Here is a 25,844-nt window from a genome sequence, read left to right on the forward strand (position 1 = left end):
AAATGGGAATTTCCATTTCTGTATGCGTTTCCTCCAGTCCTAGTGATCCCTCAGGTAATCAGGAGGTTGGGAAAGTTCAGGAAAACCATGATCCTAATTGACCTGGAATGGGCCAGGAGAACGTGGTACCTGGACCTTCTCGACATGTCCAATACGCCTTCCAAGAAGAGAGGATCTTCTCTCGCAAGAGGAAGGTCATGTTCTCCATCCAGAGGTCAACACATTCAACCTTCACGCATGGCTTCTGAGAGGTTGAGATAAGGATTGGGACCTTCCGGATGACGTCATGGAGATTTTGCTTTCGGCTCGAAGGCCAGCAACAGAACCTCTGTATCGGTGTCATTGGAACAAGCTCAGTAACTCGTGCAGCGATAAGAATGTGGACCCGTTTCAGTGTAATATTCCCACAATATTATCTTTTCTATTACACTTGGCTCATCTGGGGCTCCAGGTCGGCACGATAAAAGGTTACTTAGCAGCGCTATCCATTTTTAAGCGCTCCTCAGAAGATACCTTTTTAATAACTCAATTCTTAAAAGGTCTAAATAACGTGTTTCCTCCAATACCTTTTCAAATTCCTGTGTGGGACTTAAACTTGGTACTAGAGTTCCTCACATGCATTCCATTTGAGCCTTTGCATTCTTGTCCGTTAAGGCTCCTTACTTTTAAAACAATACTTCTTGTGGCAATTACATCAGCCCGCAGGGTAAGTGAGTTGCAGGCACTTTCTAGCGGGCCTCCTCACGCCATCTTTTATAAAGATAAAGTGGTCCTTAGAGTAAAACCCCCTTTCGTGAAAAAGATCGTCTCAGATTTTCACCTGTCACAAAAAATAACACTGCCTACATTCTACCCCCCTCCTCCTCACGCAAGTAAGGAAGAGGAACAGCTACATAGATTAGATCCTAGAAGAGCTCTTAGCTTCTAAATTTCAAGATTGGCAAAACTACGTCAGTGTGACCAACTTTTTGTGGGAAACACTGGCTGCAAATTTGGACTAGCCGTGACCAAGCAAACATTATCTAGATGGATCATTTTGGCTATAACTGAATGTTATAGATTGGCTGGGAAAGATCCTCCAGATGGGCTGAGGGTGTCATGACCATTGTGAGGGGGCACAAGTTGTGCCACAAGCAGGCTCCCACCAGAACCCTGAGGGCCTTAAAACCACTGCAAAAGGGCTCCTGGAGCCAGTCCTGGCGCCTTTGTCACCAGGCTCATATGTAGGAAGGAAGGGCTGTTCAAACTAGGTCCCATTTATGTACATGGGCCTTTAAATCCAACATGGAAGCACCCACACAGTCTAGTTCTAAGACCCAAGCCATGTGGTCTAGTGTTTTGGGTGTGGCAGGCCTGGAACTACTTTCCATGGTACTACTTTACCTGGGCTATATAAACCACACCTTGACTGCAGTACACGCTTTGTTTTATTCTGCAACCAGCAGCGTGACGCTCACCGTGTCCAGCTCCTGGTATTCAGCATCTTGCTGTAATCATGCAAGAACAAGATTATTCTGTCTTACCTGAGAAAACATCCAGCACTCAGCATCTCAACTGGGCTGCAATCTCTGGAAACTGAGAGAAGAAGAAACATCACTCACCTGTGAGTACTAGCTTAATGACTCCGGCGAACCGTTACCACAGCTACTGTTCGAACATTGCGACCTGCAATAAAGAGAAAGGGAAAAACAATATTAGAACCTGCGCTTCCAAAACATCGAATTCTATCAGCCTTATCTGAATTCCATCGCGCTACGCCACGCTTCCATCTGGAGCACAACTGCTGCAAAGGAAAAGAGACATATTCAGGTTCGCTTTCAATATTAAACAACCGCACAGCGCTGTACTTAACGGATTCCGGGGGCCTGTTTTTCATCGCGCTCTCATCCACTCGCAGCACCACAGCGGCCTGTGAGGAGAAGAAGAAAACACAGGTTAGCTTTAAAAGACAATAAAGGCGCTTTGCGCTTTCTCTTACCTGGAAACGTGCCTCTCCATCCGGCACGCCAGCATCAAGACCTTCGCACCTGAAAAGAAGGAGATAAAGACATTAACGAATTCCCACCATAAACGGAACAAAGACTTACAATTAACAAACCTACCCGCAGATTCTGGGTCACAGCAGGCCTGGGCCCAAGGAAGGCGTACTGCACCAGTGAAGCAACTCGGGCAGCTCGCCAACAAACGTCAAGCGCCCCTGCACAAGAAACGCAGGACGGATAGCTCCCCCTACAAATAACTAAGGGGAGAAAATAACCCCGTGGGAAGGGAATCGGTCAGAGGGAGGTGGGATATTCACCCATTAGAGACAGTTATCACAAATCCTCCCTTCTATAATTGCGGGTTCATTATTCAGCACTGGGCAACTACACATCCAGGGTTCCAGATCTCAGAGCCTTCCAGACGCCCCCGGGGATATCTGGTGAGCGTAACAGAGGGCTCATTCAACCAGGGGCATGGCAACTTCAACAGCACTTCAAAGGGGTGGCCCTGTGCAAGATATTTGCGCAGCAGCCACATGGTCATCCATGCATACTTTTTATAAAACATTATGCTCCAGAGTCGACTTCTTTACAAGGTCTGTTCGCTAAATCACTACTTCATTCTGTACATGACTAAAATTTCTGTACTCCCACCTCCAATAAAAAACTGCTTTGGGAGTCTATCTAAAATGAGGAATACATGGGAGGACACAATCCATTCGAAGAACAAGTTACTTACCATCTGTACGTTCTTTCGATTGGATGTTCTTCCCACGTATTCCTCATCGACCCTTCCAGCCTACCCCACTGTACAGTTTACGTGGTTTACACTCTAAATTCTTTTAAGGATTGGGTGAAAAGAGGCACGCCATTAACTACAATCCAGTGGCTAAAATATACGAAAAAACAAAACTGAGGCCAACGGCCGCGCTCGCATTTATACAGCGGATGACATTGACACTCGACGGAGGCCGCCGAGGGACATCGACGCCGCAGCCTCGAGTGGAGCGCCCGCTGGTGGGGAGAGAAAAAATTTCCGAAGCAGCAAAGCTGAAGGTAAGGATATATCTCAGATGAGGAATACGTGGGAGGAACATCCAATCGAAACAACGTTACAGTTGGTAAGGAACTTGTTCTTCTAGCTTGAGGAATTTGTTGCAATCTGATGAATCTCATTGCCGTTTTTTCTTCCATCTTGTGATGTCTGCCAATGGTGAGCTAAAGGGAACCTTTGGTCCTGGCTCCCAATTGTTGCCATGTGCTCACGAATCCTTGTGCAGAGCTCTCTTGGTACTACCAATATTTTGTGGCATATGCAAATGATCCCGTATACCACAAATTTGGTTCTACAATTTATTTCATGCTTGATCCTAACAATTAGTCCATTCGTGTCACGAAATTCCTTTGTTTGCACATGCGCATATTTGCACATAGTGCATGTTTCGCATTTTCTAAATACAATGTGATCACTTTCCAACCAAGTCTCGTTTCTTTTGCCTTTCCTATCGGGCAGTAACAACGGACTCACAATCTTTCTCAAAGTGTCAGCTCGTTTGAATATCATTGTAGGTTTTATGTCTATGTAGTTCTTGATATGTTTGTCCAGTTTAGGAAGGTACCAATGTTTTTGCAAAACTTTGCGCAGGACATGATTATTCTGGCTGTATTTAGTGATGAATCTCACTTGCATTATTTCGGATTCCACCTCCTTTCTTTTCAGGAGGGTGTCTGATTGCTTCTTGACCTTTGTGACATTGTAGGCTCTATCTGTTAGTTTTGTTGTATCCTCGTTGTCTAAATCTGGCCCTCAAGAGGCTGCATTCTTCCTCAAATTTGTCATCTTTCTGGCACTTACATCTGGCTCGCGTGTACTCCCCAATTGGGATGTTATTTACGGTAGGTTTGAAATGGCAGCTTTTGGCATGTAATGTGGAGTTCACTTCCGTTTCCTTTCTGATGGTCCATGTTTCCAAACTATCACCTTCTGCATGAATAGTAAGATCTAAAAAATGAATGTGTGTCTTGCTGCATAGGCCTGTGAATTCAATTCCAAATCCGTTTGCATTTAATCGATTCATGAATCCGTAGAAACCTCTGTCGTTCCTTCCCAAATGAGAAGGACATCGTCAATGTACCGCGTCCAAAGTTTGACCTTGTTCTTGTAGTCTGGGTCCTTATACACAACGTGGTCCTCAAACATACCCATAAATAGGTTGGACAGGGCTGGGGCGTATCTAGTGCCCATGGCCACTCCCTTAGTCTGTTGGTATATGCAGTCGTTGAATGTAAAGATGTTGTGGTCTAGAGTTAATTGTAGCATCTCCTTGATCATTTGTGTTTGCTGTTAGTATGATACCGAGTCTTCCTTAAAAGCATAGTCCATTGTAGTGATTGCCCATTCATATTTGATCGACGTATACAGGGCCTTGACGTCTAACGTGGCTAATTGATGTTTTTTGCCATTTGACCTTTCTGAGAATGTAGATTACACTTGTTGTATCTCTTGGGTATGATTTGACCTTGCTGGCTCTTGGTCTGAGCATATTATCTAAATATTGCAAAATGTTCTCTGTTGCCCATCCCATTCAGCTGAAACACGTGTCCGCTTAAGGGCACCTTAAAATAAAAATGAAACTATGCTAATCAGTTAAGTTGTTGTGCTAATCCTTATTCGGCGCAGTCTTGAGAAGTCAGAATTACTTTTCAAATGAGGATCAATTGAGAGATCATACTGTATGCTCCTGGACTTCACTTTGGAGTTCTTCTTCTTTTAAATAAATATGTTTTATTATTTTCAATAAAACTACATAAACAACAATGGTCACTAGAGCTTGGTTACAGCATATCAATAATATCAGACAATGCATAGAATACATAAATATCCGGGTTAGCAGGGGAAAGGATGGTGCCAGGCTACAGTTCCTTTGATGCGTGGAGTGATGTCCACCCACTACAGCAGTACATTATTCACGTCTCACACAGTTCCCGTCCATCTCCCCCAGACCTTCTCGAACTTCCCAGAGTAACCCCAGGCATTATATATTCGCTTTTCAAGGAACGCATATCTGTCCACCTCATTGGCCCAGCGGCTGAGGCTTAATCTTTGTGAAGAACCCCATGTTGCAGCTGTAAGTCTCTTCCCCAGCCCAGTGCCACAGCGAGAAATGTCTTTTCATGTCTGGTGAATTCCACCTCCCCCAGATTCCCAGTATCACCAGTTTCGGGTACTGTGGAACTGAAGACCCAACACCCCGGCTATTTTATGGTTGCACCTCCACCAGAAGTCTTGCATTAAGTCACAGCTCCACACCATGTGGAAGAAGGTACCTTCTACCCTCCTGCATCTCAGGCATACCCCGCTGTTCACTACCCCCAACTTTCCATCGCTGCGCGGGAATAATATGCCCAATATAGTATTTTGTATTGGTTTAAGCGAAGCCTGGAATCTATTCTGATATCCTGTGGGAACATTGGTGCTTCCACCCACTCCTCAGACTCCAGTGCACCCACCTCTCTCTCCCATTTCTCTTTAGGCTGGGACAACTCCTGGGCCCGGAAGCCGTGAGGACCTGGTATAGTGTGGAGGTGACCTTAGTTGGAATTCGTTCTGGGAGAATATTAGCCTCCAGGGGGGAGCATTTTGGGACGACCTCCAACACGGGGAGCTTAGAGCCAATGGCATGCATTAATGGCAGGTGTCTGTAGTAGTCCTTATTGGGCAGTTTAAACTTCTCCTGCAGAGCCCCAAATGCCAGAAGACGCCCCTCCTGTACTATGTCCGCAAGGGTGCAAATCCCTTGTACCTCCCAGTTCACAAAGTGACACATTTTCAGGACCTCAGGACATGCCTATTGTTCCAGTGGTGCTGGTCAAGTGTTGGTCTCACACCCCACCCAACCCTATGTGGTGATGAGCTTCTACCCATGTTTTACGGATGTGTTGCGTCATCTCCGGGAGTTCCGCAGTCCCTTTCCCGTCTCTGTATAATACGTGCAGGGGTGTAATTGGTCCCATTCTCCTTTTCTCTCCCCCCCCCCCACCTTATGTGTGGGAGCCGTGGGTCACCATAAAGCCAGTCTTTCACCACCCTCAATTGTGTCACCCAGTGATGGATGCAGAGACAGGGCAGACCAATTCCCCCTTTCCCAAACTGAGCCCTGCAGGGTTTTGAGAGCAATGCAGGGTTGTTTCCCCACCCAGAGTAGTCCCCAGAGGATGCCATCAATAGATTGGGGATGAGAAGGGGGGTGTTGTGGAGGATGTAGAGGAATCTCGGGAGCGTCCGCATCTTAAAGAGGGCCGCCTTACCCATCAGTGTTTGTGGGAGGGATTGCCAGTGGATCACATTGGCCGAGAATCTATCACCGTTGCAGGTTGAGGCGTAGGAAGTCGCCCGGGTCTGGGCCTATTTGGTTGTCTAAATATTCGAAGCCAGAGACCGAAATAGAGTATGGGCATGTATGGGGATTGCCCCATCTCCCCCCCTCCCCCCCCACCCCCCCCAAGAGGAAAGAGGGCTGTCTTTTGTTTGTTCACCCTAAGTCCACAGAACCTCTGGTATTCTGTGAGGATACATGTCACCACAGGGCAGGAGGTCACAGGATAACTTATATAGATAAGGAGATTGTCTGCATAGAGCGGGACCCAGTCTCCCCCCCCCACTCCACCCCCACACCATCCCTCACGGCCATGTGAATCCTGACCATTCCTCTGCCACCCTAAGTTTTATCTCCAGCGGCTCTATGGCAAGCGTAAAGAGCAGGGGGGAGATTGGGCAGCCCTGCCTGGTCCCCCGCCCCAATGCTAAAGCCCTGGAGAACACCCCATTCACCTGCACCACTACTTCCGGAGAATCATACAGGAGTCTGACCCATGACATAAAGCTATCCCCAAATCCCATACGACCATGATGTCCCATAAGGCGTCCCACGCTATCGAATCAAATGCCTTCTCAAAATCCACGGGTACGAGCACTAGTGGGTCTGATATCGCTGTGGCTTGTTCAGTTGCAAAATGCACCCTATGCAGATTCATCTGAGTGGACCTGAAGGGCATGAATCTGCATTGGTCTGGGTGTATGAGGGAGTTTATCACGCCTAGTAGCCTGTTAGCTAAGACCCGTGCCAGGATCATGGTCTCCCCATTAATTAGCGATATTGGCCTGTAGGTGGCACATAGGTCTAGTGGTTTCCCAGGTTTGGGGATCACCAGAATACATGCCTTCATGAGGTCTCGGAGAGTTGCCCGTTCTTTCTGCTTTGTGTGAATATATGGTGCATATGCCCTATCACCGCTTCATCTAGTCGTTTCCAGGTTTCCACCAAAAAACGCTGGGTCCTGGGGTCTTGCCAGACTGGAACTGTCCCAACTCCAGTCTGGCAAGACCCCCAGGACCCAACTGCTGCTGCCACCACCTCCACTGTGATTTCGGCCTCGAAATCCAGCGTCTGCTGTTCCAAGAAGCGGGGGATTGTTATTGTGTCGAGGATATTTTGATCTGCCCTTCTCGATTGCTAGCGCCTGGGGCGAGTAGAGGTCTTCATAGAAGGTTGCAAATGCCCCAGCAATGTCTTCCGTTATCTCTCCCCCGGCGTCTTGTATGGCCTGTACTTGTCCCTTGCACCTGTCCTGTCTTTCCAGCCAGGCCAGGGTTTTCCCAGCCTTGTCTCCAGTTTTGTGTATTTGGCTAAATACTGTCCAAAGGGCTACCCTTGCATTGTCTAGTGCCACTTATTTAGGGCCTATTGCGCTAAAACTAGAGCTTCCTGTGAAGCCCGGGACACTGACTCGAGGAACTCATCCTCCTTCCTTAACGCCAGCTCTTCTGCTTCCTCTATTGCCCGGGCATGTTGTCGACGGTGCAACAACACAAGGGCGAGGGCCTCCCCTCGATGCACCGCCTTTAGCCTTCCCATAGTGTGATTGGGTTGTCAACTGTGCCCGTGTTTAGAGCAAAATATTTCGTCGTCCTACTGGATAGACCCTCCTTCACCTCCGGAATACCCAAGTAGTATGCATTGAGGTGCAAGCCTGTGCTAGGTTTCCTTCGCCCATCTATCAATACCATGAGTAGGGGGGAGTGATCCGAGATGCCTCTGGCCAGAACGAACAACAACTTGTGGGCCATGCACTGTGGGACAAATAAGTAATCTATCCTGGATAGAGACTTGTGTGCATTGGAGAAGAACGAGAACCCAGATTCTGCCCTCTGTAGTGCCCTCCATGCGTCCACCAGTCCCAGCGCTGTCGCGAAGGAGTGTAGCTTGGTCGGGAGGTCGGGGTTTCTGTTGCCCGTGTGTGATCTGTCCCTACCCCATGTCTTTGTTGAAGTCCCCACCTAACCCCCCCCCCCCCCCAGCCCCCCAGCACCCGCATGTCTGCTTGTACAGTAATTATTGCAGTTTGGAGATCGTTCAGGAGTTCAAACGTGAGCAGTGGGGGTGCATATACTGAGACGATGCCCCAACTATTGCCCCATATCTCCCCAGTAACCACCACAAATCGCCCTGTTGGGTCCACCCTCACTACCCTCAGTTGAGGTGGTACCCGTGTATGAGAACCATCGTCCCCCTTGCCCCTCTCGAGAAACCTGCGTGATAGGCCAGTCCATAATTGTACCTCTTGAAGAGCCTACATTCTGTGCCGACCAAATGTGTTTGTTAGGAGGGCAATGTCCAGTGAATGCCTGGTGAGGAACTGGAGTATCAATCTCCGTTTAATGCTGGAGCCTAGCCCATTGACGTTCCATGTCAACAGAGATACCCCCTGCCCACAATCATGTGCCATTGGATCCCGGAGATGTCTCCTGTGCCCTGTAGGCCAGTGTCCTTCTCCCTATTCCCAGGGCTCCCGAACCGACCTACGCACTCTCTGCCAGTCGGTGCAGTGTATGCCTATGCCGTCCACCCCGCCTCCCTGATGAGCTAATCGACCAACTGAACTGTAAGAAAGAACACCCCCAACCAGAAGCACCTGTTCTGATTCCACATCAAGCGAACATCGGGTAGACCAGTTCAACCGAACTCTTAACCCCCAATCAGCAAGCTTTGGTACTGACCAGTATCCCCCCTCCACACACTTCCACCATGCAAACTAGCTCAACCCAACTCGTGAAACCCAACCTGCAAACTGTAGTGCGAGCCAGCATACCCAAAGCACCCCCCCCCCCCGGCACCAACTGTAGAACACCCTGCACCCCCCCCCCCCCATCTAGAAGTACCTGCTGCTCAAACCTTAATTTACCAAATCGTTTGAAAACATGTTTGGGATTGCCTGCAAGAGCCGGCCTACCTCTTCCTAGTCCCCCCACAAGGGCTTCTTCGTAAAGGATTCCTATCAGCTGCAGTCTTGAACCTCAGAATGCCAGTTTGGCTCCTTCCATCGCTTCACTCCGAGGAATCCCAATTCTTCACCTCTCCGCAGTCAGCCCACTTCTCCATTCCCTGGGGCCTCGCCATCCGCTTCGCCAGTGCGTGATTTCTACACATCAAACCAGATTTGGGACGTCTCCATGCGGTCACCCCGAATGGGGCGATTCATTGGTGTCCCTGAGCGCGGGTCGGAGAGGATGTCTCCATCCAGTCCCAGGCTTCCTTGGGGTTGTGAAATACATGCACCGTAGCATTGTAGTAGATTTTAAGCTTTACCGTAAAGAAGAGTGCATACTTGATGTTGAGCGACATTAGCTTCCTCTTCGAGTCGAAGGACTGTCTCGATCTTTGTACCACCCTTGTGTGGTCTGGGAAAAGGCCAATTCGGTTACCATTGTAAGTGATCAGGCCCGTCGCCCTTGCCATAAATAGAAGTGTGTCTCGGTCTCTGTAGTTTAGGAGGCTCCCTATCACTGTGCGCAGGGGTGGGGGGGGGGATACCAGGCACAGGATGGCCCCTTGGGACACTTATGTGCTCGCTCAATTGAAACAAAGTTAGAATGATTTTTAGGTGCCACGAGGTCCGATAGCCACTGCTCCAGAAATAGCTCCATACAGTGCCCCACCTCCATCTCCGGAAGCCCAAGTATGCAGAGGTTATTGCAACGGGACCTGCCTTCATTTTCCTGCGTGATTCTCCAGGGTGACAAGTTTCTATGACATTGTCGCCAGTCGATCCTCCATCCTTCTTAGTGCATCCTCACTGTCCGATATGCGCTGCTCTGGATCTCCCAACCGTGACGTTGGATTGCGCAGATCTTGCTGTAGGAAGGAGACCTCTGAGGCCAAACCATCAATTTTGGTTTCAACCGATGACCTGGAATCACCTATGGCGGCCATAATGTCTGTGAGTGATATTGAGTGCCCCTCTCTAGTGTTTCCCCACCTGCAGTCACCTGCTCTTGTGCTGCGGAAGAGGGTGTACGGACACTTGTGAAGCGGTCCATTATATCCTGCACCGTCCCTTTCGGGGGCTTTTCTTTCGCCATATCCGTGTGATCTTATAGCCCCCCAAGTGTACAGCCGCTGTCTTTAACCCTCCAGATTCCCTTCATCTCTTGTAGGCAATCGGCACCAGCCTCCGTGTTTTCACAAGCGTCAGAAGGTGGGGGGCTTTCCCAAGTGTAGGGGCAAGTCAGTTGGGGCAAGCAGAGCGAGTCACCAGCGTACAGTTTTAAAAGATCTCAATGTGTCGCTCTCCATTCCTGCTCGGAGATGGTCAAACTGTGGGCTACCCATACCTCCTTCCAGGGACCCTTTGCAGTTTAGGATGGCCCAGTGGGGATTCCGTCTCAGGGTCCTCGTGGTGGGGGGCCGTGCATCCCGCAGCACAGCAGTTTCAGGGCACTCTGAGCCTTCCACTGATTGCCATTAGTGCCTGCCTTCCACACAGATGTCTCCGCAGTACCAGGTCACACTCCACTGCAGTCCGGCTCTCTGGCGCTCCCCCAGTGCACTTCTCAGTCGCACCAGCCCAGCGCCGCGTGTTTCATCTGCCTTTCACCATCAGCAACTGGTTTTCATGAGGCAGGGGTATGGGGCTCACAGTACAAGGCAGCTCAGTCCCCAGTGCCCCTCGATCGTGCTGCAAGACAGTGTGTCCCGCAGAATCCAGCTCCGTAGCTCCCTACGTTTCAAGGCAAATATAACCTATGATGCAATACACAGGACTATGCAGATCTCAGCAATGTTATCCCCAGTGCTGGTCATTGGGCCGGCTCACGGCGGATCCGAGATCAGGCACCAGATGTGTAGCCGGATCTCGGGATCCGTCCAGAGTCAGCCACCCAAGCCCATGAACCACGCTGGAAAAAAGAAAAAAAAAAGCGACCGCGACGGCAGCATTGCCGTTTACCGCGGCTTTGGCACTGATGTGTAATTCACAATGCTCACTACATGTACAACTGAAAGGAGTCAGTTGTACATGTAGTGAGCATTGTGCTTTACACACCAGTGCCAGAGCAGCGTAAAAGGCAATGCTGCCCTCGCTGGCGTTTTTATTTTCGTTTTCTTTTTTTGGGCATAACAAAATGAGCCAGGGCTCATCAAGGGTGCCTGGCCCAACCGCAGGGGTCCTGCTGGCACCCCTGCCAGGCAGCCTTTTGTAGTGATCAACACCCTCTCCCCTCTGGGGAGAGGGTGTTGATCTCTGCATTTATTTTCTATAGGCTTGCCTGGCAGGGGACAGGGCCTCGCCTATTCAGCCTTAATGGTGGCGTCGCCCCTTGCCAGCTGGGTAGGGGCAGCATCACCATTAAGGCTGAAAAGGTGAGGCACCTGGATGCAGAGGCCCTGTTCCTTAAGACTGAAACTCCGGGGAATCCGTGGGAGCTTCAGTATTTAGAAAGCAAGGCCTCTGCTTCCAGCGGCCTCACGTTTTCTCCATAATGGTGGCGCCGGCCCACGTTGATTAAAGGGATACCTCGCAGGTGCGACGCCACCTTTATGGCTGAAAGGCATTTTGTTCTGGAGCCTGAAGCTTTCGCACACGAGCAAGAGTTTCAGGCTTCAGAAAAAAAATCCTTTTCGTGTAGTGGGTGGGGCTGGCAGGGGAGATTAGTGGGCCCCACAGGGCCCTGTCTCAAATCGAAATTTCGGAGCCTGCCACGGCTGAGTCCCGGCAGGCCCCGTCCCCACCCCGGCACTTGTGGGATCCCCCACCACATTTTTTCCATTTCCACCACTGGTTATCCCCAGGGGGTTCCACACTCGCTGCCTGCGGGCCGGGCAGTTCTGTGCCGCCTCCCCGATCACCCCCTCAATGGGATCTCCAGCACAACATCGGACCCCTTGCACCACTGCAGCTCCTGCTCCCACCTCACTCGGGCTTCCGCTCCGTCCCCGAGTATTGGAGAGTATACGCCAAGCAGGAGCTCTCCTTCTGGAGACCACCGCTGTCCCTCAGATGTCAGTCCTGCTCCTCCGTCCACCAATCACTGCCATAGTCGCTGCCACATTAGAGCTCCCTCCGTTTCGTACACAGAGCCAAGATGGCAAACGGCGCTCTCGTCCTCAACTATTCACTGGAGCCAAAGTACGGTTTCCGGGCTATTTTTTTTCCCGTTTTTGCTGGGGAGATGAGCCCAATCAATAGTCTTCTCAAATGATAGTGCAGTAATCTATTTTCCGCTGCCGCCGAAAGGTTATTTCGGAAGGATTACAGGAGCACCGGCAGAGCAGTTGAGACACGTCTGCATGAGCCGGCTGCTCAACAGTGCCCCTTAGGACTTAATTTTAACCAGGAAGTATTCCATGTGTTTGAGCAAGGACATTGCTTTAACTATTGAAACTGACAACTATATATAGATCTCAATGTAGCTTTTGTAATATTGACCCAGCATGAACTGACATGAAATGCATTTGACAAAAATTACACCTTCTTTGGTAGGTCACAACAAGAAGCAGATATTTTCTTTACCTATTATTGCATGTAATCTATTGATTTGGCATATCGTAGAATGTACGTAAGCTGATCCTTTATTTGTGAATCTTAGTTTATCACATATTGCTCAAAGGAAGCATCACTATGTTCTATGACTTAATTCATTTGAGGGAAGGTTGAGCTAGGAGTGTATTAAAAAAATGTCTTCAGAAAACTGTTTTGGAATGCTGCACACACCATTGAATTTCACGTTTCAAGCACATCTTTGCCCCCAATCCCCCATCACCTTCATTGTGCACCCCTTCTTACCCCATACTGGGCAACAAGCCAGTGGAAAAGGGGCTGTCGGTTGTGAAACTGGTCAACAGACGTTTGATGTTGGTAGCTTCCTAGAAGTATTTTCGACCATTTCACATTTTCGTCATTTACAAATTGAGCATCGTCACGGCTACTTGGATTTTAAAATATTGTGTTTTTTTGTAATTCTGCTGTCTTTGTACAGGTGCAAAAACGTGTACAGAAACCAACACCAATGGTGTGGACTGTGTTCCCCTCCCCTCCAACTGCAGTGTGGACAGCAATCTTCTTGGTAAGCTAACTTTATAACCGCCAACCTTAAATTTTCAGTTGTTCTATTGCTCTGAAAAGGTACTTCAGCTCTTCCTTTTTCAGAGAAATTGCACACTTACCTGAGGCTTTCACTGCAGTACACTGAGCATCCAACATCATTTTTTATTTAAGGGCAAACAAATTAAAAAAATTGATAACTAGCCTTTTTGCGGCAGGCCAAACTCTTTTGACCCATTAAGAGGTGCACAACAAGTGTTTTACTCCCTATTTTTTAAAGTTGGGAGTAAAATATTTTTTTAGGGTGCACAAATGTAAGTTCAGTTGCCAATGGGAGTATTTTATAAGCGAATAGTAATAAAACTGGAAAACTGAAATGTTTTTGTAATTATTTCTTCTTTGTCCCTAGTTATTCATAAACATTAAAAGATAGATGTTTACTTCTTCCGATCAGGCTATAACAGTAGGTACTATGTACAATATTGGTCCAAACATATCCATATAGCTGCGTGAGTGAAAGCAGAAGCCCATGGTGCTACGTGTCTTGTTCCCTATTTTTTGTTGGGGAGTATTTTAGGGCTGGATGCACAAGGTCAAGATTTGCAGCGTCTGTGCCCCCAGCTTTGTAATCTGATAAATGTTCTCTGCATTATTATTATTACAGGGATACTCAATGCTAACAATACCCAATGAGGCTGAACAGTGTATGTGGTTGTTGCATTCCTAATAGCTGTTAGTCGGTCTTTGATCTATCTATGTATAAAATAGCTCTGCAATGTAAGACTATTCCGATAGTTTCATACGGAGCAAAATGTATGCTTTTCAGCTAATTGGTATAGCCATAGTGCCTTGCTCTGTGGCTCTGAACTTGACGTGAACGTCTAGGGATGGCTACTGGGTGGTGGTGTGACTTGTGTGGCGCATTTGCTAAAGTGTCTTACTCTACTGTTCATTGATGACTGCTTATACACATTTTACCATATGATAATTGTATTTCCAGTATAACACTGCCTTTTGTGACAGGTTTGACCAATGTAGCTTGAAATCTTTTAAATATTGCGGAGTTTCTGCAGATTCTGTGTGTGTACCCCATGGTTGGTAATCTAAAGAACACAGTATGACAGCATCATGAAGAAGGACACATACAGCAGATTCCAAATTCAAACAATCATTTTTTATTAACTTAAATGTCAGGATGGAAAAAGGCCTAGCTTGCCCTATAGAAAGGTGGGATTTACCTACCTAAAAGGAGAGTCTGAGTCAAAGTGTTCAACTTGGGAATCTGGCTGTGTCCAAAACCTATGCTTGCCCTCACAACTATAAATATACAATGTGTAGGGATGTAGGAAACCAAAGGAAAACAATGTTCAACACACAGTCTTGAGCTTCTTCCAGCTCGCAGCCTCTTTTCAGCTCCTTCCCCCAAGTATAAAACAGTTCAATAAAGTAATGTCTCCAAACCCCCTTATTTAGAATTAGAATACAGGAAGTCTCTTCATGTCTCAGGGTTTCTTTCCCCAAGTTCCAAATCACACAAAATGACCTTGAAATGAAAGACTTCCTATTTGGACTCGGGGTTCCCTTCCCCAAGTTCCAAGTTGCACCATTCCAAAAGAAACACCAAATGTGTTTATCTTCCCCAGTTTGGTTAATATTGGTTTTAAGTGCACAGTTTAGATCCTTTTGTAGTTTTCCCATAGATTGAAAATGTCACTGTGTATCTGGCTGTAATGTCCTGTGTCTACCTGTTCTTGTCGCCTTTTGGTTTCAAAGCTTTGGTTCTGTTTAACAGCAAAGCCTTTACTCAATTCGATGTTCAATAATTAAACCTCTGGCTAAGGGTTCGGTTGCCCTTTTTATGTAGTTCAATAATTGTTGTTTCCACTTTAAATGCTTAACTGAGGGGAGACCTTCGAGAAGTGTTTCTTATCACAGGCGACCATTCCAATGCAAGATATTCCCTTTTTTATGGTAAACAAATAGAACTGCTTGTTCTGCTTTAATTGGATAGTTCGGTATTCAGAGATTTTCAGGAACGTGTTCCTTGCCACACGCAACCACGCTGACACAAAGTGCTTGTATCCTTGCCCGGTATAAATGTTAGTTCCGCTTTAATGGAGCTGTTTCACTGATCGGAGACCTTCGAAAACGTGCTTCTTGCCACACGTTACTACTCCGATACAATATATTTCAAGAATATGCTTAAGTTCACACACGCGCACCGTGTTTCTCAAGCCCTAGAAACTCACTGGTCGCTTAGGATGTTTAGGCTGCAGTGCGGATCATGCAGTCTTCTTCCTACAGAACTGGGGCTGCTGTTTCTGCCCCTCAGACACTCCTCGGTTGGTCTTCCACCACAGGTGAACAAGCACTTTAAATGGAAAGAAACTGCACAGCCTTCCAGCTTGTCTCCTTTCACCTTTCCTTGTCTGCTCCCTGGAATCCTCAGTCCCACGCCACGCTGAACGGTCCTCTGCTGCATGCACCAGCCTCCTGTTTCTTCTTCTGGCAACTCTCTCTGCCACTGGGTTGGGTCCCATTTATACGCCTGCAGCCTCTTGACAGGCTGCAGGTGTGAATGATTATTCAGTTCTGTCTAACTCCCATTAACTGACCTTCACTACTCCTAGCAGATCTTCCTCTTCCCAGTACTAGAGTGGTAAAAGAGCATGGTCTTCACTGCTCTTAGTTGCCTTGTCTTCGTCCCAGTACTGTCAAGTGTGAATGGTGGCGAAATGAGGGGAGCTTGCTTATAATAGCCCATAAAGTTTGTGGAGGGGTTGGTTGTCACTAGGGAAAGGGGGATACCATGTCTCGTCCAAGGGCACCCCACTCCCAGTTCCCAAGGATCCTCCACCCAGGTGATCCTCCCTCGTTTCTCCGGTAGCAATGGCCTTTCCCTGGCCACCTGTGCATAGGATACAAGGGGTCTAGGAGTGAGAAAACCCTCAGGTTTCTCACAACAGAACCAAAAAAAAGAATAACCTTTAGACTGAAACCGGACGCAAAAGAGATGATGAAGGTAGTAGCAGCACATAGAAAAAATAGTAAATCCAAGGCAAAGGAAGCTGCAAATTACTGGTTGTTGAAAGAGATTAAAATACCTGTGGGCTTATAAAGATTCCTGCACCTTTGAGCTTCTTGTGGCGAATGGCATAGTACATTTTATCAATCAAACTGTAGGGAAATCTATGCAAAGAAAAGTAAGCACAGAAAGGAAAGCGCCAGTTTAAGAACAGATGTGTGAGCTGCGGCTTGCGCATAGCATCTGAAAAATGAACACTTCGGAGGGAATTGCAATGTTAGCAGCCTATCTACAAGACTACGGGCCTCATTACGAGTTTGGAGGTAAATGGTAAAGTTGGTGGTAACTGCGGCTCTAATTCTGCGAGAAAAGCCTCATTGTGTCCAATGGACTCAAATTAAATGGGGAATTACACCGTCACCACCACTTGTAATCTGGCGGAAATTCCGACAGACCAAGTGGCGGTAAGAGTAATTAGTTTTGGGTGGTATTCCGGTGGGTTTATCGTTGGGATACCGTCCAACTCGTAATGAGGCCCCCCTATATTTCAAAAGTAACTGATAACGCTAAGAAAAAAAGTTTTACCAGCCACCAGAAAGTATCCAGCAAACTTTATTAAAAGGAAAAACAGCCCAATCTGAGCTGAAAAGTACATCACATAAAATGACAGAAAAGAACAGAATTGGGCCTGCATTTTCTGCCATTGTTTGTTTTTATTTCATTACAGGATTAATAATCAGCATTATAAAACCTACAGATATTTACAAACATGAAGACTTTGATAGGCAAATACAATGTTCTAATGTTGTTCTGTTGAAATGACTATTGCAACATTCAGAATAAAAGGCCTTTTCAAGGCTCCATTGGAGAAATAGCAACTTTTAGATTAAAAAGCAAATGACTTTTCCCAGACCTTCCGCACAACCACAGCAACAAGATGCAGGATAATGGGGGCTGCTTTCCCTCAAACAGGAGGTGTGAACCCTGGTCCTAGAAACTCACCATAAACAAAGACCTACCACTCTCAGGAAGCCATACTCTGCAATAAAAATAAATGGTACCCATTTACATCTTACATCTGCCACAGTGTCTGTGCTAAAGACCTTAAATATACAAGAAACCGCCCATTTGCAGCGGTCCTCTTATCTAATCTGATATTTCAATCGGCCAGGCCTCTCTTGGTGTAAACACCTTAAACACGTCAAGACTGAAAGTCTGCCTAAAGTGCTAAGAATTGGCTGGAATCACTCGAAGGCAGGATTGGGGCGTAACAAGCTCTGCCAGATCTGTGCTTCAAAGAAGTGACAGACACCTGTTTCTGCAGTCATAATTACCCCAGCTGTAAGGAAGGCATGGTATCAACAGTAAGACAGAGACAAATGACCACAGTTCAAGGGTGTTTATTGAACTTCAACAAGGGTATGATAAAGGCCTATCTAAGCCTAAATATACAGATGGCAGCAAGTTACGACCATCAAATAATAATAATAATGCAGGCCTAGTGGAGTCTTGTCAAAATAAAAGGGCCTATACAAAAAAAACGATTGCCAATCCCTACAGCTAAATACTAATAGTGTGTGGTAGTGTTCATGAAAAAGAAAAGTGCTCACAAAATGATATGTCAGGATGTTCAGGCCGTTGGCCTCTCTTCCCCACTTTTTCAGCACCGGACAAGGCGGTTCACTCGAGTAAAGCACACACTCTGGCTTCTTTGGCTTGAGGATACAGTTCCATTACCAGCATCAGGGCCTTCTGTGCCCAAGTCTCTCTACTTCTCCTTGGTGTCTTTATTCAGAAGGCCTGATGTACAAAAAAACAACATTCCTTTCCTCTTATAAGTGTTCAATTCGGGCGATTCACCCTGGATCCCCCTCAGCCGGGCTCAGATCCCCTTTTTACAATGTTCAGAGAATATTCTTTATCTGGTGACTCACGGATCACCCCGGGTGCCCCTAAGCCGGGCTCAGATCCTTCCTCTTATACAATTAGTCTCCCTCAGCAGGGCTTAGACCAATTTCAATTTGCATTACAGTATCAGACTTTCAAATGTGCACAGGGTTTAGCTTGACCTGTTGCAGGACCACTTCGATTTTCGCAGAATTCCCTTCTCACAGTTGACAACTAGCTGGATACATAACAGAGACCTTCGAATGAGCACCCAAGTGGCGCCGGACCATTATGTCTGTGGTATCTTTCTTGGCCTCCAAAGTTCAGTCACTCCTCTGGTTTTCAATTATATTCAAATTGCTTGTCACGTTCATTTCACACACTGTTCTTTTTAGATTTCTTCATACAATGTTACTGCTTGCTTGCAACCTTGGTTCTAACACAGGCTGGTATGTTATCAGTCTCTCCAATTCACCGGCTGTGCTGTCATTACTGGCGCTGCTTTGTTGTAGGAACCAAGGACAGTACTGCAGCGGCAAACGCTCCTCCCCGCCTTGGTTTGAATGCGGGAGAGCCCCGGGTACCTCCGACACACCATGAGGGTTTGTTAAGCTTTAGTCTGGTCTTAGGTTTCTTACTTTCCAATGTTCACGAAAGTAACGTTCTGAAAAGATCAATGGCACTTCCCTCCTTGCAACCCTCTCTGGTCTCGCCGTCTTTCTCCTCGTATTAAACTGCCATCTTGGAACTGCTGCTTTCTCCTTGGGTGCCTTGCCTTGCTCAGCGTGTGCTTTAGTGCTCTGTCTTTTAGGCATGTGGGAATATGTGATTGAAGTCAGGTGTGTGTGATGATCAGTAATTGCCTGATCATTGTATTGGGACATGTTAGGTATATGGCTCTGGTGTTAGTCTGTTTTTGCTCATGGTGAACTGTCCGTGAGAAAGGGTTTGTGTCGGGAAAAGGGGAGCAGGGGGGTCGAGTTCCAAGGTATCCTACCTGGTAGAATGGGGAAAAGGTGTTATAGGGAAGGTGATACTGCGTCTGACCATCCGGTGTCCCACTCCTTGAAGACCCCTCCTCCAGGCGATCCTCCCACACTGGTCGATCCCCAGGCACTGGATCCAAAAGCGATGGCCGTGTCTTGGCCATCTGGTTGACAGATCTCCGGGACTAGCGGGTGAGAAACCTTTTGGTTTCTCACATTGCCCATAGCTAACAGTATGAGGCACCAGATGTTCTGTTGCTGGGCAGAACAAGGAGCTGCCATTTAATATATGTAAATTAAAAAAAAAACATTGAAATTACTTTGGATATACTTTATCGCGTACAACTTTCTAACAAAAGGTTGTAGAAACTTAATTTATTTTAAAGAATCTTCAGTTTGAAAAGACCTGTTGGATGGTGGTAAAATGAAGATGTTTCGTAGTTAGCTTCCTTTATGTAAATTAGGCAAATATGCCTAGTTGTGTGCAGAAATGGAGCACACTTTTGATTCATATGTCCTAGCGTCCATGCTGAGGGCACGTTATTCTGAGATGGGGAAAACAATTTGTGTATGAAGGTATCAGCGAAAAAGACACAAATGTATAACTCATCCGCCATAAACTGTGTCGAGATCAGACTAGTATTTTTTGATTCGCCTGAGTGAGCAATCTGAGGAACTGATTAGTAATATGATCACATGTGTGGAATATGGTGTTGTTTAATGTCAAAATCTTCAAGATGACATGACATCAAATGGGAGGGAAACTGGTTTCGGAAGTTACTTCCATTCGACTGCCCTCATTAATTTGCTCAATGACTATGAAGGGTTTGGTTTAGTGTGATGTCACTTTTGGAACACTGTCCCATTACATACATTGACCAAATAGATTGGAGAAATTATGCACACCTCAAAAGAGAGGGGGTTTCTGCTCCATCAAAGTTCAAACCCCTAGATTCTGGGTAAACTTGCCCACTCACTGATGGAGGGGAAGGAGGATAGAAAGAGGAATTGATGGCAACTGAAAGGAGAATGGATTAGATTGCCTTCCTTTTCTGACCCATTTTTGATTACCAGCAACACACTGTAAGAGTGGCCTACCTGGAGTTACGGTCCCAGACCTTCTTCAATGGGGAAGACCGCAGGCATGACCAGATACAGAAAGAAGGGAAACCAGGCTTTGGAGGGAAAATGACACTGCCTTGCTGACTGATGCCCACCTGTTCCAGAGGGATAGAATTGAACCAGTCCTTAATAGGTTGCCCACCTGTCGGTGTCTGTGAGAGGGCCAAAAAAACCTCCCTTTTAAGTACAATGCCAAAGGGAAACAATTCTGAGGGGAAAATACTCTTGGGAATAGAAATAACCCTGGCCCCTGTCATTTGTAAGTACTGATGGGTGTGGTGGGGGTATATAAATTGACTGTACATTCTTAAAAGTTAGGGTATATTTCAGAAGTGTATGGCCTTCTGGAATTATATATTTGATACAATAGATACATGGTGTGTATACAAGGAGATCCCCTCACTTCTCTATATGAAGACGTCTAGCACAAGATAAGTATTTTGGGAGTCTAAAGGACATTTCACTATGCATACCTATAAAAATGGTGTAATTTAAATAATTCCTTGGGTGCACCTCCAAGTAGAATCTTGTTATTAGTGCTGAATTACTCAAGACAAAAGGGAAAGGCTGATTATTCGCTACCTGTTTTCCCATCTTTAAGTTCCCCGTTTAAAATAAGAAAGGTACACTTTTACATGGTAATACAATAGAAACACCACTGAAGAGAGTTTAGCAAACAAATACTTTAAGTGATACACCTGCAGGTGTGTTTTTTTTTCTGGTTTATTTTGTTTATTTATAACGTCCCCAAAGCCTGCAGGCATCAGGGCGCACACAGACACAAAAAACAAAATGACACGGGACAATGAAAAGGCCACCAAGGCCGAGGAAAGAAACAGATCCTGGCAAGTGACAAGACCTGGATAAAAGTTATATCAAAAAACGATCCCGCGAGAGTGAAAGCCTGAAGTCAAAAGTCAGTTACTCAAAGAGAAACGTTTTCAACCGTTTTTGAAAGGCTACCAGGTGTTTTTCCAACCAAAGCTCAGAGGATAATGCGTTACACACATGCGCTGTTAAAGTAGGAAATGAGTGCCGGCTGCCTCTTGCTCGTTTTCTACGTGGGATGGCCAGGTACCCAGTTATTTGAGCGAAGGGATCTCGGAGGGCTATACAGTTTTAGACTATCTTTAAGGTACACAGGTGCGTCGTCATAAATACATTTGTGCGCCAGGAAGAAGGCTTGGACGCATGCTCTCTCCTTAACCGGCAGCCAATGGAGGTTCTTCCTGGCACCAGAGACATGGTCTTTTCTTGGAATATCGCAGACAATACAGACTACTTCATTCTGAAGAAATTGGAGTCTGTTTACACAGTTCTCATTGGCTCCAATCAGAAGCGTGTTGCAGTAATCCAAGCGTGGCATGATAACTGCTCTGACTAAGGTCTTACAGTTTTTAGATGATAAAAAAGGTTTAATATGCCGTAACACTCCAAGATGATATTGAGAGTTGCGCACAATTCCATCCACGTGTGCTTCGCACAAAGTAGCGCTTTCTAGTGGACTCCTAAAGTTTTCACATTTTTTTCAACCTTTATACAGTTCCCGGCAATCGCCATACTGGCATATTCAGGTGCGAGTTTGGCTCTTAACATGTGGAGAGCCGAAGATCATCACCTGTTTTTTTTGCTGTTCAAACCCATCCATTGTTTTCACATTCAAGCATTAGCTAGCCCATAAGTGTGTTCCAGCCTGACAGAATCTTTGCTGTAATCCCCACTCGGCTCCATATGGAGCTGAGTGCCATCAACATAGTTTGTAAAATGGATTTTCATACTAGTCAGCTTGACACAGAGGTTTGATGTATAGATTGAACAGTGAAGGAGACAAACGTGCTCCCTGGGGGACGCCGCAGTGCATTAGTTCTGGTTCTGAGCTACCTTCACCTCCAACATACTTTGGACAACCAATTTTTCAAGAACGAGCAGATCCAATGTGAGGCATCCATTGGGCAGCTTCACAACGTGGCCAGCGTTACCAGAAGGCATTTATGGTCAAATAAATCAAAGGTGGACGACAGATCCAGTAAAATCAACAGTCCCGAAACACTTCTCTGTAGCACATCCAGCATATTAGTCTGGAGATCTAGGAGGGCACTTTCCATTCCGTGGTTGCTCCTAAACCCTGATTGATTAGGATGAAAAATACTTGAGCCTTCAAGATGTTTTTGGAGTTGGGATGTAATGATTTTATCCAAGATTTTCAACAAAAAGTGGGTATTAGTAATGGCGCGCAGATTACCAGGATCCTACCTGGATCCGTAGGACATAGGCATGGTTTCTTGACCAATGGTGTGACCACAACATGATTAATGGCATATGGTACTGAATTCCATCTGAACGATGAGTTTACAAAACGCATGAGCAACGGAACAAAGATTGGCCAGAATAAATTTTGAGGCAACAATATCTCCCATACATGAGGTAGGACGCTTATTTTTCAGGAAGGTTTCCATTTCTGTTTCCGTGATTGGATTATATTTGGAATGAGCGCCATATGTTCCAGCACCTGAGGTTCAGACAGAATCTCTGTGCTAGCACTAGTACTTATTTTGACACGTGCAGCATCAATTCTATCCCTTAAGGCAGATTGTATCTTCCTACAGTCTTCCTCAGATGAGACTGGGACTGAGATTCGGGCTTCTCAAGATTCCTATATATCTCAAAAGGTTTTCTGGGGTCATTTTCTGCATCTTACATTTCATTATTGAAGAAGTTTATTTTTGCTTCATAGGTTTGATTTTTGTGAGTTTGTTGTAACAATTTCCAGACTTAATCACTTCTGATTTATTCTTTTCCCAGACTTGTTCTGCCTGTGTTTTCTCCCTCTTAATTTAATGAGGGCAGAGTTAAACAAACTCTGATGTTTCACAGCATCTTCAAAGGCCTTGGATTTCCTAAGAGCCACTTTGTCCAGGAAAGAGTTTAGTTGTAAGCTGTATTCCTGCACCAGTACATCAGGGGAATCGGTGTCTGTGGTGCAGGCCAGGATTGTGGTGCATTCCAGGATTGTTTTTAGCCACTGATCTAGATCTTCCGGCTTAATCTTATTTAGGTTATGTGTAACTATTCTTTTGAGTGGGTTATGTGTCATCTCTACCTTACCAGAAAGCTCAATCGAACACCTCACAAAGGAGTGATCAGACCAAATGCATGCTTTTGTATCCGTAATTTCCATTGAGATGTTTCTTGATGCAACCCAATCAAGGATGTTTCCTCCCGAGTGGGTGGCTTCAGTATTATGTATGGTAAAGGTAATATTTTGTAGTTGTCTTCCTTATCGAGATCTGCTTTAAGCCACCGGTTTAAGTCACCTAGCAAGATAGTGGCACCATTGGGTTTTTTGAAAGGAGCTAAAAGGTGACCTAGTTCCTCATTAAACTCTGGCATACTGGATGGAGGACGGTAGATCAGGAACCTGTTTATGCAACTGTTAGCATTAAGGGTAACCTTTAGCAATAAGGTCTTGCATCCTGTACATTTTATAGGGTCTCGAAGAGTTATGAACCCTTAGACTTGGGGCCCTTTAAGGCGAGGTAACAGTATTCAAGATGGATGGGGATGCAGAACGTACTCCTACATCAATATTCAGACCGACTCAGGAAGTTGGCAAAACACGGTACTGTTTTATTAACAGTGATCTAAAACAGGGAGTTACAATGGACATCAATGGACATTGCACAGCACAATATCGAACAGAATATGAAAAAACAGCATTCTTCTACAAATTTATGACTACTGACGTCCTCCTACGTGGCAAACCATGAAAACCTAAACTGGATTGTGATAGGCTTAAAAGGAACATCTAGGTATACGTTCTATATAGCCGGTGGTTGTGATTGGGTCTCTAAGATCAGGTGGACAAATAAGCCAATCCCCAGTGCAAGTTATCTTCTGTGTCATACTAATACACAACACCCTATTGGCTTCTCAAACTATAGGGCTGTGTACTACGTGGCCCTCTACAATTGGTTGACACGTTTGTACTCTTCTGGAATATTCCACTCGCTAGCAGCACGCAAGCTGGTATCCCAGGTGCCAGGGGGGTCGGGCCGGATGTGCCTACTCACCCAGTTAGCCCACATCCATCATCACTCCTGCGGTCTGCCGTTCAATTAAGGCTTTGAACTTGGCCTTGTAGAAGCTCTTTGTGCCCGAACATAAAAGGGAGTAGAGGCATGGTCTTATCTTCTGGTTTCGGTGTAACTCCACCCAAAGTCTATTTTCATCTGACCATGTGACTGTAGACCACGTTTTGAGCTCTTTCGTTGCATAAAATACTATTAAATGAAGAACTCTTGGCACTTCTAGTGTTTTTCCATTACACCACAAACAAGAGCTTGCTTCTTTCTCACATTCATGTATCTTCTCAGACAGACATTCAGGATCATGGTGGTCTCAACTCTTGACACTGGGCCAGCCAGCCTTTCTTGATTTCTCCCTCGCCATCAGCTATTTTATTCAACTGCGCCACACTTCAAGCCCTTTCCATTCACGGGGTTCAAGTTTGCTGAAGTGCGTTTCTGGAACATCCAGATTCTATACATTACTATGAATATACATTGGCGCATCACCTGCAGTCTATTTACAATGTAGCCAGCCTCATGATTACTTCATTTACTTGCGTTACTGCATCTGTACAATTGTAAAATGACTTTGTATTTTCTTCAATGCTTCTTCGCACAAGCAATCTTCATTTCGATCCTGAAATGTTGTAATCTTCGATACTTCATCAGATTCTATAAAGTCTATATTCTTTCTCGTCACCAGTCTTCTTTCTCGTTCATTTTCACACTTTTTTCGGGACTTCTTCCAGAAGACTGTTGTTATTTCTTCGTGTATGCTTGTAGGGTTTTCTCAATGGATACCTGGTCTTGAAGGTTCTTTGCGATATAGGCACCCTGAGTGGTACTGCGCATGTCGCAATTTCCGGTTCCAAACATATAGGCAACATGGGGACAGGACTTCTGGTAGAGGTACTTAGCTCCTCCTCTACAGTTGCAAATAGTTTTTAGCTGTTCCTGATGTTTATTGAAGAACTTGTATCCTGGTGGAGTAGCTAAACCTATCTTGAGGCCACAGGAGTCATTAAGCCAGGTCTCTGTTACACACCCTGGGTCTCATTATGACCCTGCCGGTCCGGAAAAGAGGGCACCGGTAAGCTTACCGGCACTGTTGTTTCCGGACCAGCATATAACAGGTCTGCCTGCCGGAGCCGCTGTGCCAGACAGGTCTGACCCTGCCGGGCAAAGCAGCCACTTTAGGCAGACCGGTCATGGAAGCACTGGCAGCGTTGGAAACGATGCCGATGCTTCAGTGTCCCCATTCCCATAGAGTCCTATGGAAATGGGGACTTATATTTTACCACCGCCTGACTTTCTGGCCCGCCAGGGTTGCAATCTCCTGGTGGCACCCGGAAGTCAGGCGCCGATAAATATTTATGGGTCCGGCCGCAACCCGCCG

General features: G+C 46.2%; 1 protein-coding gene across 1 annotated transcript in view; it reads left to right on the forward strand.

Moving 5' to 3' along the window:
- RAD51AP1 (RAD51 associated protein 1) overlaps nucleotides 1-25,844 on the forward strand; it is a 411,208-nt gene that overhangs the window by 198,266 nt on the left and 187,098 nt on the right. The window contains exon 5 of the mRNA XM_069628320.1: nucleotides 13,297-13,383. Within this exon, the coding sequence (XP_069484421.1) occupies nucleotides 13,297-13,383 (87 nt within the window). The remainder of the gene's footprint in view (nucleotides 1-13,296; nucleotides 13,384-25,844) is intronic.

The sequence above is a fragment of the Ambystoma mexicanum genome, chromosome 12, assembly GCF_040938575.1.
Source record: "Ambystoma mexicanum isolate Mex_15411 chromosome 12, UKY_AmexF1_1, whole genome shotgun sequence".
In the NCBI taxonomy this organism is placed as follows: domain Eukaryota; kingdom Metazoa; phylum Chordata; class Amphibia; order Caudata; family Ambystomatidae; genus Ambystoma; species Ambystoma mexicanum.